At 40.6% G+C, this 14,388-nt stretch overlaps 1 protein-coding gene across 3 annotated transcripts in view; it reads left to right on the top strand.

The window, feature by feature from the left end:
• Positions 1–14,388, top strand: part of shisal1b (shisa like 1b) — a 94,361-nt gene extending 79,973 nt beyond the window's left edge. For 2 of the 3 annotated variants that reach the window (XM_026175354.1, XM_026175353.1), the window contains 2 exons: positions 1,582–1,795; positions 5,109–5,415. In XM_026175354.1, the coding sequence (XP_026031139.1) occupies positions 1,582–1,795; positions 5,109–5,415 (521 nt within the window). Of the gene's footprint in view, positions 1–1,581; positions 1,796–5,108; positions 5,416–12,752 lie in introns of those variants that run through there. The other variant, XM_026175355.1, reaches the window with a different exon arrangement.

Here is a 14,388-nt window from a genome sequence, read left to right as displayed (position 1 = left end):
TAGAGTTTGGTTTGCAATTCTTGTGATTTTTTTCTTTTACTTGATCCTTACTGGTTGCCAGAATCCATCTTGGAAACATTATTATTTCCCCCCACGAGACAGTAACACATTCACTTTCCCCTAAAGCTGCAGGGACTTGTAAGCGTAGTTCTGGCTGAATGCAAATAAGCCAGAGGACTGCATGAAGCTGCATAAAGAACTGACTGTTTCCACCCGTATGGCTTCATCTGCCCAAATGACTGGTTATACTTTTCAGGATGACTTTGGCTTTGATTAATTTCTGTTCAGATTTCTGAAATTTACCCCATTTTACTGAAATTCTTTTTTTAAGTCATGTATTGTGTATGTGCAGAACAAAAACTGCATTAAAAAAACACAACCTATAATACTGTACTGTGAGTTAAATAAAAGTGAAACCGGTCCAAGATTAAACAACAGTGTTTAAAACCATATAGTTAGGTGGCACCAGGTTCACAGTGAAACTCTTTGTTCACCTATAAATAGAATGACAAAATAGAAAAACACTCAGACACACAATCACAAAAAACAGAGGGGATCCTTCTTTTGGAGGGAGGATGAAGCGAGGCGGTCAGCCTAGGGGAAGCAGCGTGCTATATACTCATTTTGTCAAGTAATCTGAGAAGTATGTTTGTTGTTTCCATACAAACGCACAGAAGCCACCCTTATGTTTGTATCACGCTTGGGTGTTATCAAAGATGTCCAGTATACCGGAGCACACCTGGCACACTCAGATCTCTCTCATTAAACCGGTAGAGTAATGCTGTATTCAGGCTAAATTGTAATAGCATGTGCCACCTGACATCAGCCTCTTCTGTGAAACAAGCAGAGAACTTGCTTGTTGGACTAGTAACAAGAAAAACGCCGCTATCCCTCTTGGGGAAAACTTTGGGTTTAGACGTGATGATAAAAGTAAGCGGGCCGTCAGAGACTAAACTCTGTGGCCTCAAGAAACTTGTAGGTAAAGACAAGAAATCAAGCTGCGAGTCTGCCACCACCACCTACACATTTTCTAGTTTACCCACTGATGTGTCAGAATCCACTACTGCAACAAGTGCCATTAGGTTCCATAACTTCCAGCTCATACTTCAGTAAGCTCCTATGAAATCTCTGGATGGCGTGACGACATGAAGAAAATAAGACGATGCCGTCTGGTTTGAATGATTAGCTAATCAGTTTGATAGTCTCTGTGTTCCTTCAAGAATAAAAATGACTGCTTTTGCCATCATGCGCCTGCATGCATAATTTAATATCTACTCTCTGATTATTTTTGCAAGTACACCGTGTTTTGTGTTGCTTGTCCTTCGCCAGAGGTATTAACCGAATTCAATCCACTCGTGTATCTTCAGAGGCCTCCAAAGAAAACAAGCATTCACGATTATGTTTTTGCAGTTTGGATGCTGTAGGTTGAAAGGTGCTTCCTGGAGAGTTGTTGTCATTTTCAGAACTGGGAGACAAACACAAATTCTGCCTCAAAGGTCATGAGTCCTTTGTTTAGCTCCTGAATATTACATCTACGGTTTCTTTTTTTTTCTTCTCTCCCCCTGTTTCCCACCACTGCAGCCCTCTCTGCTCATTACCGAGTGTGTGAACCTTACTCTGACCACAAAGGGCGGTACCACTTTGGCTTTCACTGCCCACGCCTCTCAGACAACAAGACCTATATGTTCTGCTGCCACCACAACAACACCGCCTTCAAGTACTGCTGCAACGAGACTGAGTTCCAGTTGGTCATGCAGGTCAACCTCACCACCACCCCTGATGGTTATGCACACAAGTGAGTAATCGTTTAAGATGCCATTTGAGTCAAATGGATTTTCACTGTGAATCTTCTGAGACAAAAATCTGCACTGTCATATTTTTCCTTTTTTTCTTGGTTTAGAAAAGAGATTAAATAAAACATCACAGTTAGCATCTTCAGGCCTAGATGCCCAATGCTACTCAAGGGTTACCAGTTCGAACATTGCCCATCTTAACAAAGTCAACTATTGGGAATCATGGCATACTGATGAGAAATGGGCTGCACAAGACACATATGGACAAGGACTAAATACATGGAGTTTTATACATATTTCCATCAGAGTCTGTTTCTGACCTCTTGTTTTAGGTGTGTGTGTGTTTTTGTTACCATTATGAGTTTTGTCACGCTGTTCGCTATCAGGCATTATAATTGCCCAATAGGACCTGTGGTAGTAGTAAACGTGAACTTCAGGCAAAAGTTGCATTTGCAAAGAAAAAAATTGCAAGTCTTAGCTAGCTTAATGTGCAGAATTTTAATTCAGGCTGTGAGGGTTTTAAAATATTTTAAACATGTCTCACATACCCTCGGCTGACTGTATTTAAAACATGAAACACACTTGTAGGGTTTTATGGGGAAAACAATCCTTTTTCAGGGCAGTAACTACATTGTTTGAAGTGTATGGAGATTATATCAAGTGCAAGAGCAGAGCTCTGACTGATTTTTTTACCAAAAACTTTACAAACAGAGGGACATTAGAGAACCTAACAGTGACTCCAGTCCACAAAAATCAAATCCCCCAACAACCCTGAATAACCCTAACTTATACTTTCTTTCCGCTGTAATCATGGGGGTCAAACCTAGAGATATTTACAATTTATTCACAGAAAAAAACTCCTACATTAAATAACATGAGCATCCTAATACTATAACAGACATTTAAATAATAACAAAAGCATTTTAACAAAAGCCCAAGACAGAAATCATCCCATTCCTCCTTCTATCCTCAGTGGTACAGCCCAATCACCTGACTGAAAAATGAAAGTCAGGTGGAGTATCCTCATGTGTACTTCATGAAAACACCATCATCCACCAACCCGAATGGAGAGAGGAGAGTTAATAAAAACCAATACAAATCAAACTATTAAAAAAAAATACCCACACCATTAAGTAGTATCCTGCTAAAACGAAACAAACAATACCAAAAGATAACCTGCATGTCACAGTTAATTAGTGAAAACTGGCTTCGCTGAATCTTGGGAGAGCTGTATGTGAGTTGCTACAGCGACAGATAAATTTATCTCAGATCATATGAAACCAGCTTGTTTTGGTCTCCAGACCTTCTTGATGGTATCGTGCTCAGAGACCTTGTTGACACTGACCTACACCTGAAGCGGTATTCAATACCACCACAGAGGAGAGCAGATGCTAAAAGCAGCCTATGTGTTTTGAGTATGACGCCTCCACATGAAACCCTTTGCAAAGCCGGGGGTTAAGTGCTGGCTATTAAGCATATAGAGTCTATAAAGTCCTAGACTGTTTCAAAGTAAAAGTCTGTGTAAAATTGCAGAGCTGTATCAGTGTGGCATTATTAAAAAAAACTGCACACATGCCAAGATATGACAGATTTCTCACAGAGGACAACTAAACTGAAAGAAGTGCTTATGGCGTGGAGTATAAGCAGATTTAAACTGAGTGAAGGACACAGAAAAATGTCCCTCTTCTTCTGTGGGAGCACCCAGTGGGAGGCTTGGGTGACAAAACCACAGCTCTTTGTACTAATGCCCTCCCAGCATGCCTTTGTCTCAAACGGTACACAGTGCCCTGCAGCAGGTCATGATATTTCATTTTTAGTGTCAGATGGCCTGTTGGGCCTCTCTTTTATCTTGGCTCAGTGGCCAATAAGACTGCAGGCTTGATATTTACTGCTGGCCAAGCGAGTTAAACTGGCCATAATTTTGCGCTCCCTTCTTACACTTCATGGTTAAAATGGGATTAGAGTTGAGTTTGAGGTAAAACTAAAGGCATTTTGACTCCAAGGGTTTTGTCACAATGTTGTGCGCCGTCTCCTATAAAGTAACAGAGCAGCTGAAATATCGTGGATCTGAAACATATGGAGAAGTCATCTTAGAGTAAATGTCCAAGAAATTCACAGGAAAACATCAAATATTGTTATATATTTGACAGATAATCCTTTCAATCTGCTGTCTCTGGGAAAGCTGTGATTAATATTGAATGGCGTTGGTGTTAGCGGTGCGGTTCTGATCAGTTTCGCTAAAAACAGTGCACAATCTGCGTTCTTTGCTCTGCGATCAGACTGACTCAAATATATCCCTGCATTTTTAGTCTGTTAGAACACATACAAACTAAATTATAGCAGGTAAATGCCTCTGATGCAGAGGTGAGGGAAGGTAAATGCAGTTAAGCATTTACTGACATGGTATTCATTCAAGCAGCTTCGGTGTTTGTTTTAAAGCAGTTTATTCAGATAAACACCCCTAAGGCTGCATCGTTTCCAGACAGAAGCGGATTCAGTTGATTTACTGAATTACAACCACTCGAATATCACTTTTTCTAAGGGCTTTAATCAGTGGAGTCACACTAATTGCATATTAAGGCATAACTAAAAGAATGGTTTCACTCCAAATAAATCTCTATTTTGAAGTAACACCCTGTGTCATCTCTGCCTCTCAGAGTCAGAATATTTATTCAGTGCGTGAACATGTGTAATATTTCCACCCTACATGCCCTGAGCATTTAAGCAGCAATGTGACACCACAAGATTATTTTTATTTTTTTGTGTATGTGTGTAAATTTTGCTTTCCCAACCTCTCAGGAAGCTATTTTCTGAAGCCCTTTCTGCTCATTCACCTTGTTATACTTTATGGATGTGGGTGGACTAAAACAAAAAGTTCAAATGCACCCCACATAAATCCAGCTGGATCATGTAATACATGAAGAAAATTTATGAGAGGTGGAAAAATAAGAGCGCTGATTTTTAGAGAAAACTATGTAAGAGCCAAAACGAGACGTATAAAACTCTCTTGTGCTAATGAAATTCTTTGTCCAATTTAGGAAGCAGTATTTAAGAAGCAGTAAATGGAACAGATGGTGTTTTTTTCCCCCCCCTATATTTATTTTTTTAAGTTTTTATCAAGGGAGGACTTGATAAATGTCTTGGTCTTGCCACATAAACAGCAAACATTCACACCTGGCAGGCACTATCGTTGCTTTTGGGATTTAAGCCCAGTGTAAGGGTAACTAGATGATGGTTCTGAGGATATGAAAAGTGTTTATCATCATCTTTTTCAGATTATCCAGCATTAATTCTCCCAGTCTGCGTCTCTTGCAGTAATTATACAGCCCTGGTCGGTGTGTGGATCTACGGCTTCTTTGTGATGGTGCTGCTGGCTCTGGACTTTCTCTACTACTCAGCCATAAACTACGAGCTGTGCCGGATCTACCTGGAGAAATGGGGTCTTGGAGGACGCTGGCTGAAGAAGGCTCGGAGTCAGTGGCACAGGTCCATGCCAGAGGAGAGCGAAGCCCAGGCTCAAGCGCAGCCCATGGTCCCCACCCACTTCCAGCCCAGACACAGCCTCAGAGGGGAGAGCCACAGCCCTACGCTCCTGCCCTACAACACATCCACCGCATGGTGAGTCACTGCCCGTCACATGACAGCTGTCAACTTCGATGCCATGGACATAGACAGATGCATTTCTGCAACTACTAAAATTATCTGTCTCCAGTCAAAAGAGAAAAACAGAATTACAAGTAGTGAAAAATTCAATATTTATACCACAGAAGTTCAGAAACAGTGATACCCTCATTTGACGCCATAGAGTAGGAAGTGTTACGTAACCATTTGTTGCCTATTATACAAAATAACTTGTTCTGCTCTGATAAGCAAATATGCAGTAGAGACCCTCTTGCTTGTTTGACAAAATAAAGCATTAATAGCTACAGATGCTAAGAACCAAAGTCGGCCGACCCTTTAAAAAATCGTTCCTTTAATTCTGCCTCTCATTTTCTTGTCTGCGTGTTTTCTTTTGTGCTCATTGTTTTGTTTGCAGACAGCAACATGGCAAGGAAACTGTGTCTAGCAGGACAAATTAAAACATTTTTAGCATACTTTTCCGAAAGCCAGCAGCAAGGAAGCTCAAACATTCCGGATCCTAATTTCCTAGAGTCGCTCGTTAGGGGCGCACTGTAAACACAAAGATATAGATATCACACTCGCGATTAGATCCGACCAGTGGTATTACCAACTGTCAATTCACTGGGTTACAGACTTCAACAGAACTTTTAGAGCTCCACTCCCTTCTGCCCAGCAGTGAATCATTTTCTGCAAAGCGTCTGATCTGTATGCGTCGTTCATCTCAAAATAGCTGCAACCTTTTTTTTTCTTTTATTTTATAGGAGGAATTTGGGTGAGAGATATTTCTTGGTTTTAAGTCTGACCAACTCATTAGGGAGCTATCATTATTAATGAATAGAAAAGAAAAGGATAATGTGAAAGCTGCAGTGCCCGCCTGGGGCTCCTAGCTCATATTTAACTTGAATGAGTCGACTGTGAGTCGCATTAGAAATCATTTGTGGAGTTTCTGCGGCAAAACACCATCTGCTATGTGTTCAGCGTATCTTTTTTATTACCGCTGAGAGCAGTCACAGGCGTCTGAAGGTGTGTTAGGCTGCATGTGACTGCTGTTAGAACATACGCGATGATTTATGATGCCAGGAGTGACCTGTAACACGCCATAGCTGCGGGGAACCTTTCTTCTTCTGCCAGACATTGTTTAAACTTTCAGAATATAGCTGCACAATCGCAGAGCGCAGCCTGAACAACCGTACATTTTTGTGCAGTCGATTTTTCATCCGGTTGCGCGTCTCCAGACACTGTGCACCCTATCTGTCTCTGATTGTGGCTCAGTCTCTTCCTAGAGGTAGACATCTCTCTCGGGTCATGATAATTTAATGTGGGTAGAGTTTTGACAAATGGCTTTAAGAAGCACTGTGGACTGTAGAAGCCATAGATAGACGAGCTGAGATGCTGCAGAGGGATCCTGGGGCTGCTCTGCTGGTATAAACGTGGTTAACTAAGACTGAACATATCCGCGGAGCCTCCTCATTAGACGTGAAGTCAGTTCAGTATGATAGGACTCATCAATCCTTGACTAGTGAGGTTGACCTGCACTGGCGAGAAGCCAGCATTAAGGCAGAGGAAGTCGATTTTTAAAAAAAAAAAAAAAGGTGTTTGAAATAGCAGCAAACTGCTCATTAACTAAGTGGGCTCGGAAAATGAGAGCAAGATAAGTTCATAGTAATTCATTGTGATGAGTAATGGGAACTGCTTTAGGACTGATAGTGTTTTGGTATCATCTTTTTTAAGATCTCTATCTAAAAATACCAAGAAAAAAATGTAACCGCATTTTTTACAAACAGGACAAAATTTACCATGAGCTAAATATGTTCTTGCATAATCATTGACATCAATAATAAAGTGACAGATGCTGCGAGATAAATTCAGTCACGAGCAGTTTCTGGGGCAAGATCAGAATAGTTTTTTGGGGGGGAGGGGGAAAGTTTCACACAATGAAACACTTCTGAGAATCCAGATAACGCTTACACTTTTTCCTAAATGTGTTAAGTAACCGTTATGGGCGATTCTCTCTGTGTGTATACCGCAGTTGACGTTGCCCACACGGTGCGTCATTAGCTGGGTTTTATTTGCGGGGGTACAGATCTTTATCCCCAGAGAGGATGCAGAGTAATGGCTCAAAAAACTGGGTCCACTTAGTTGGACATCTGTTGGCCAAATGTAAACAACCAGAGATCGGGTCAAGTCCCATTACAGGCCCAGCAGCATCTAAAAACAACCCAGTCGCGCAGCAACTTTGGAATCCAGCACAAATGGTAACCCATGCAGCAAAGCAGGTCCTGATGGCAAGTCAGGTCTTAAAGAGAGAGAGCGAGAGGGGGAGAGAGCGCAGCTTTGCACTCAGCGTGTGGGAATCCTGCTTACCACGTTGCACATAAGCAGGCTGGTATGTGCTGCTGCAGATCTGCTCAGGGTTCAGCGTGGGCGGCCTGAGAAACTGTTATTACTTTTCCTCGGTGGATGCCCTTTATTAAAATCTCATATTCACGTATTCACTTCGGTTTGAATAAAGTACAAAAACATAACTGTCTCTTTCTTCACCTAACGATGTATGATCCAGGTGAGAGACGAATGATCAGCCTGCCACACCAGGAGTCATGGATTATCATTACAGGGGGGGCACACTGTTTGTTTCCAAGCAGAGTTTACTCACAGGGTAATGTCACCCAGTGGAAACAACGGATTTGTGAAAAACACTATTGCAAACTCTTTGTTTTTCTACACGCTATTTGTTCAAGTGATTATCCTAGTGTTGAATAGGATGGGCAGTTATAGTTTGTCCATTAGCTTGATAAAAAATACATTTATGTAGGAGCTGTTTGGCTTGGACCTTTATGTGTCTTATATCTACTGGCCTGGGGACGCCTTATCCCTGCAAATGAACTAAACTAATGATTATTAAGAGGAGTTCAAGGAAGTCTTTCTGCACTTAAAAGATTGTGGACTCGCTCAGCTAATGAGAAAAAAATAGAAAAAAACTAGAACATCACTGATGCAGCTCATCTGGCACACGATCCATTGTAATTTACAGGTTATTATAATGTGTGAAATACAGAAAGCAGTGATAGGTTTTCCTATCATTGGCTGGCTGTACTGCACAAACTAATGAGAATTCAAATCCACTGAGAACGACAAATATGACCCTGACCTCGAGGGTGATCATTGTGCATAGGTTTGATTAAATCCTCACTCATAATGTCAGCAATTCTTGTAGATTATTGACAGATGGATGGATGACGGACGTCTTCCCAGCTCATTAGTCCTTCGGGTGGATGAGCTGAAAATGAAATCATGATTTCTCAAAAATCATTCAAATATTTGTGTTTAGGTCAAAGAGGAACATATAAATAAGATTCGTAAATGGTCACCTGATTAATCTTTATACACAATGATTAGACCTAATTAAAATAAAATAATAAAAATACTATAAAAGTTAAATGTATATGTATATACATATAAATGTAATAAAATAATAATAATAACAACCTAATAAATACATAACTGACCTATTAAACTATGGTGGCTGTCTTGATGCACGTTGCAACAGTAGCTTTAGTAGTAGCAGTCATCCTTAACTCTGCTGCTCTCACACTGAGAGGAGGGGTCATCCTGCGAGGACGTGAACCTGGAGAAGGTGGTGGTGTTGGAGGCCTCAGAGTGGTCGTGGAATGAGTTAAAACCATCAGGCGATAGAGGTTAAATTATCATAGCTGGCTCAGCAGATGATCACATGGAGCTGTTTAAAACTGAAGGAAGCATTGACAACTCTTGGAGCACAAAAATCATCTACTTATCTCATCTACTTATAATCTGGGCAGGGAAACATTTTTTCCCCATTTCCTTTCTTTATGCTTGGTTAAACTATAAAGGTGTAGTCTTATGTTTACCATACAGATGTGCTACCAGATAGCGGTAATGATTTTCCCATTTAGCACTCAGTATCCAGTTTAAAATCCATTCACATTAACCCTCTCAAGGCAGGCGTTGCAGATTTGTAACAGTTAAAAACTAACAACCTGATTACCCCACATGCATATTTTAATTTTTTACTCAGAAGTACCACTGCAGGACTTGGTTGTGCATTAGCAACAAAAAGTTTAATTTGAGCCTGAGACGGTTAATGTGTCCTGGATGACATAGATCAAGTAGCTCTTGAGCTCATATGACCAGGATGTGGTAGCACAAAAACTACTGGGAACCCATTAAGATATCACATTGCCACAGAAAAACATTTTGGCGTCACTCATTTTAGCAGGGCTCTCATGTAGCCCTTTAAAAGCACTGAAACCTTCCAGGAAGTTCAGCAGCATTAGAGCCCTGCTTGGTTGTCCACCCGCAGCTATTAGGACATTAAAGCTTTGGCTGGCTTCCCAGTATCTGCACATCCCCCTTTTGCCTGCTTGTCCACCTCCTTGCAGTTAGTGGTACTGAGCAGCATCATGACACTAGAAGGCAGATTTAAAAGAAGTGGCAGTGAGAATTTTCTATATCATCACTTATTTTACATTCCTTGTGTAGTGTACTCACTTTGACGCTCCCCACTTCATAATTGGAACAAATGTGATCTGCTCCTGTCATTCAGTCTGGCATTTTTTACTGCATATGTTAGATAGATTTAGTTTGCCTTCAGTCAGCGCTGATTAAGACTTACCCAGCAAAAATAAGTGTGCAATCTGGGGAAGGCAAAAAAAGCAGATTTTTTATTACTTTTTTTTTGCTCGTGTTTGGTGGTAAAATTAAAAATACATAACTCAACTCTGGTTAATATATGCTGAGCATCAGCGAGAAGTCATAGATTAAAGCGGGAGAAATGAGGTGTTGAGCAACATCAAATGACACCACTTCACTTGAGCAGAACACGTCACACAGATTCCCCTGGTGGCCGATGAATCACTTGGCACCGACTTAGAGCAGCACCTCATGCCAGCAACCTCCCACTCACTCAAGGCTGGTAGCTTACTGGGCCAGCTGAGCTTAGCCATGGGTAGAGTGGTCTAGGTGAGGTGGCATCTGTCAGCCTATTCAATATATAGTTGACTCACCAGCCTTTGTAACACTGCTTCTTACAGTCAGTCACCAGTGACTCAGCGTTATAGCCCAGTCTAGTAAACGCCACCTCCGCCACTCGAGCAGTCTGTCTGTTACATCAGATCGGTCACAGGTAGGCATGCCCGACACCTGCACTTAAACGCCTGCTGTGCTGCCTGCACAGGACACTCAGATAGACCCAGAAGGCTAAAACAGAATTTCACATTTTTTCCCTTTTTTTTTTTCTGTCAGTGTGATCAAAGCCTACCTCTGTCTCCTGAATATTCACATCCATCTTTGAACTCACTGGTTCCCTTTTTCTGAGGTAATAATGTAATTGTACATTATGAAATTATTCCTGGCCTGTCTGTCCACAGAGCAGCATGCCAAGACCTTGTCCAATTAAAGCAACACACTCCATGTGGTGTGAGTTAATTAACATCATAGATGCTACAAAGACAGCCAGACGCACAGACAGTTCTGCTAAAAGAGAAGAAGAGCAGGTTTAGCTCTTTGAAAGTCGTGCAGTGACGTCTGGCACTGCCAAAAGCAAGATGGGGTTGGTGCAACTTTCTGTGTTTATTTTTGTGCTTGTGATCTTTTATTAGACGTGTTTTCACACATTTACTTTGCATTTTCTCTAAAGTGCAGTCAAGTATCCTTCAAGAACCAAAAGCACTCTGTGTCACACTGTTGATAAAAGAATATTTCTGTGTCCCTACAAGGATGGAGGGTAAATCACTGCTAAGGTGTGGAAAGTGGAAATTTTTCTTTTCCCATTAAAGTGCAGTCGTATTGTTTGGGCAGCAGAAATTATTTTCAGTTGGTGGATGTGATTCATAGAGCTGTGATGGGAGTCTTAACAAGAATTACAGACTTGTAAAATATTCCTGTGAAGCTGGCTGCTTTTTGAAAAGCAGAGCTGGCCCATTTTATTAGTTTTTGTGTTTTCTGGCCTTGAGCTCATTTTCAAGCCAATATGTTGTTATATAAAGATCAGTGTGGACCATGAAACACAGAGCACACACTGAGGCAATTTTATCCATGAAGCTAAAAGTATTAAGTTTTGAGTCTCTGTTGTCCGGGATCCTGCCAGTTTTTCCCAAACAACTTTTGTGGCTACTCTGGAATTTGATGATACAGACATGTGCACTCTGGGCTATAAATTGGCTTTTTGGAGAGGATAAAGCAACAATATATCCACAAAGTATCAACCATTTTTTTATTCTGTGGGCTCCAGTTCTATGAGATCTTTAAAATATGTAAGCATGTTTGCTATCCTAAATACCATCTTCTTCACTCGCTAGTTTTTCCATTGTTTTAAATCATCTCTTGGCCTTCATCAGTGGGTGTCGTGTGAGAGTTACCAAGGATAAAGTCTGGTTGTTACCACGTGACCTGAGTATGTAAATTTAGTCATGTGATAACAGGTGGATAATAGCTGATATTTAAAATCAGTGCTTTTCTCTGTTTTCTCCTAAAGCCAGGTTTTAGTCCTGAGATTACCTCTGTTTCCCAGACAGTTAGAGTTATGTTCCTCTGGCATTCAGTCAGTGTCTAGCCACTTAACCAGTACAATGAAAACTGGAAACCACAGCCAATGGAAAGCTAGATGTGGTTACATCATCCAGCACCAACAGACATTCTGTATGAAACTGCCTTAGATTGTGTTTGGTGGTGTTGTGACTGGCACTGCTCTTTCAGGTCTGAAAACTGAAGCCAGCACGGGAGTGTACTGAATCCTTTCTAATGGCCAGCAGGGTGCTGGGAAGAAAAAAGGCTGAGAAAATGATCCTACCGCTCTTTTGATTTCATAGACAGTGTATAAAAGATGGGCACAGCTGTCTAGTGTGAAATGCAAAGCCAGTGTGGAAGCGCCTTTAACCTGCATTTTATTGTAAAGGCCAGCAGAGGGCTGGTTTCCAAAATTTGCCCGGTTATGGAGAACTCTATGGGAAAATGCTAACTGAACTCAGTTTACGGCATTGACCAGAAGTTTTAAGTGACTAAAAATACTGTAAATACTGCGATTTAGAATAAAAAGGAGGCTAATGCGACATGATCTTTTTGCAGGTATCTCTCGTGTCAGACAAGTCGCTATCTAAAACTGCTAGTATGCAGTTTCCTTCGGTTTCAGATCTCCTTATCACATCCTGTTTGAAAACACCATGTTGATAATGGCCAAAGGACTTAGTTTGAGGCTTACCACACAAAAGTTAATATACGGTTGAAAGCTTCAGAAAATTCAGAAAACATATTACAAGCTTAAGAATGAACCCTGATGCTTTGTCTTTTTTTCCCTTCTGGCAGAATGATGCTGTGAGTGGATGAACAGAAGAGTAGCAACACCTGGTTTCCTTACATGGTACAGAGGAGATGTTCCCCAGTCACCCCTCTCTGGACCACAAACACAGCATCACTGGTGGGCTAGCCATACTGTAGTAGCTAGAAGTGACTACTGTCCCCTTTCTAATGAGCACAAAATACCCACAGACTAACAGAATCAGGCGAAACAGCTGAAGAAAGCCTGGAAAGCCACACAGACGAATGTATCGCTGCTTCTACAGAAGGGAGAGATGGATGCATTTATCTGCTTATAGGGTTTAACTGATTCCCTAAAGTATCTGCCAAGGCCTGGAGTACCCCAAACAAATCCAAGATGAACTGGATAAACTGTACTCACAAGTGAGAAAGCTTGCCTATTTAAAGAAAAAAAATAAGAAAAAAAAGCTTATTTCTAGATATAACATGTTTATTAAACTGCTGTGTCACTTTGTGTTCAGTAGCAGTTAGACACAGTTGTGGGTTATCTATTTGGTGATTTATTTATGTGAAGTAGTCAGAGAAAATATATGAGTGGCTAACAATCTGATTATGTAATGGCTTAGGTTGATGCTGAGCATCTCACTTAGAGTAGAATGTTTTTGTTACCTACTGAAACCAGAAAAAATGCCTCTGCAGCCACGATGAAAAACAAACATCTTATACAAAATGTTTTTGGTCTCCTTTCTGCAAAACAAGCGATTTCTTGAAACAGTGTCGGAAAAGGACGTAAGGCCATAAAAATAAACTGCTGAAACTTCAAAACATGAGGGTTTTCCATCTTCACACAAGCATTAATGAGGATCAGGGATGCCTTCATAACAGCCACAGTCTTTATGCTAATTTACACATATCCGTATCCCTTGGCAAAGAGCCTAAAGACCTGAGTGAAACCCTTACTTATCAAATTACAAGTTTGTGACAGTTTTCTATAACATCACCCACTGACCTATTTGACCTTCCTCGTTATTAGGGCTGCCTGAGATCAGCTTCATTAGCAATATGACGCAAAATAATATCCATTAGTCTCTTTATACGAAGTGCTCCAAATTCCACATGGGTAACAGGCAACTGTAAGTAACTAGCCATAACAGAAAATGTTTCCAAAAGAAATATCAGTAAACCCCTTTCACTGTCAGCAATAATGTACAGAAGCTTAACCAGAGGATCACATGGTATGTAAAAATCAGAGTCAGCTAAATGAGCAATGGGTAATCACTGAGGTGTATCACAGAATTTTTGGCTCAGTTTGCATTTAATAAGACGGTGATGTCAGTTAAATGGAGATATACTCTTTCTGGATAATGAACTCTTTTTTTTGTCAGCTCTTTAAGAAAAAAGACATGATTATCTCTTACTAAAAGAAACTCTTGCACACTTTTTACGTTAACGCTCAGTGTATTTCATAGCAAAAACTGTCAATTATTATTTCAAACCGCCACCAGTATGGTATTTATTTATTTAAATCTTTGTTTTATTTATCCCTCAGATCTAAAACCAGTGATTTGGCGAATGTTGTGGGGAAATAATTATTTGATCCCCTGCTGAAATGAACAGTTTCTAATTTTTATAGTAGTTTCATTTTAACAGAATCTCAACCAAAAATCCATAAAACAAAGACACA

The sequence above is a fragment of the Astatotilapia calliptera genome, chromosome 7 (genome assembly GCF_900246225.1).
Source record: "Astatotilapia calliptera chromosome 7, fAstCal1.2, whole genome shotgun sequence".
NCBI lineage: Eukaryota > Metazoa > Chordata > Actinopteri > Cichliformes > Cichlidae > Astatotilapia > Astatotilapia calliptera.
The sequence above is the reverse complement of the archived record's forward strand: the minus strand, read 5'-3'. Positions and strand labels throughout refer to the sequence as shown.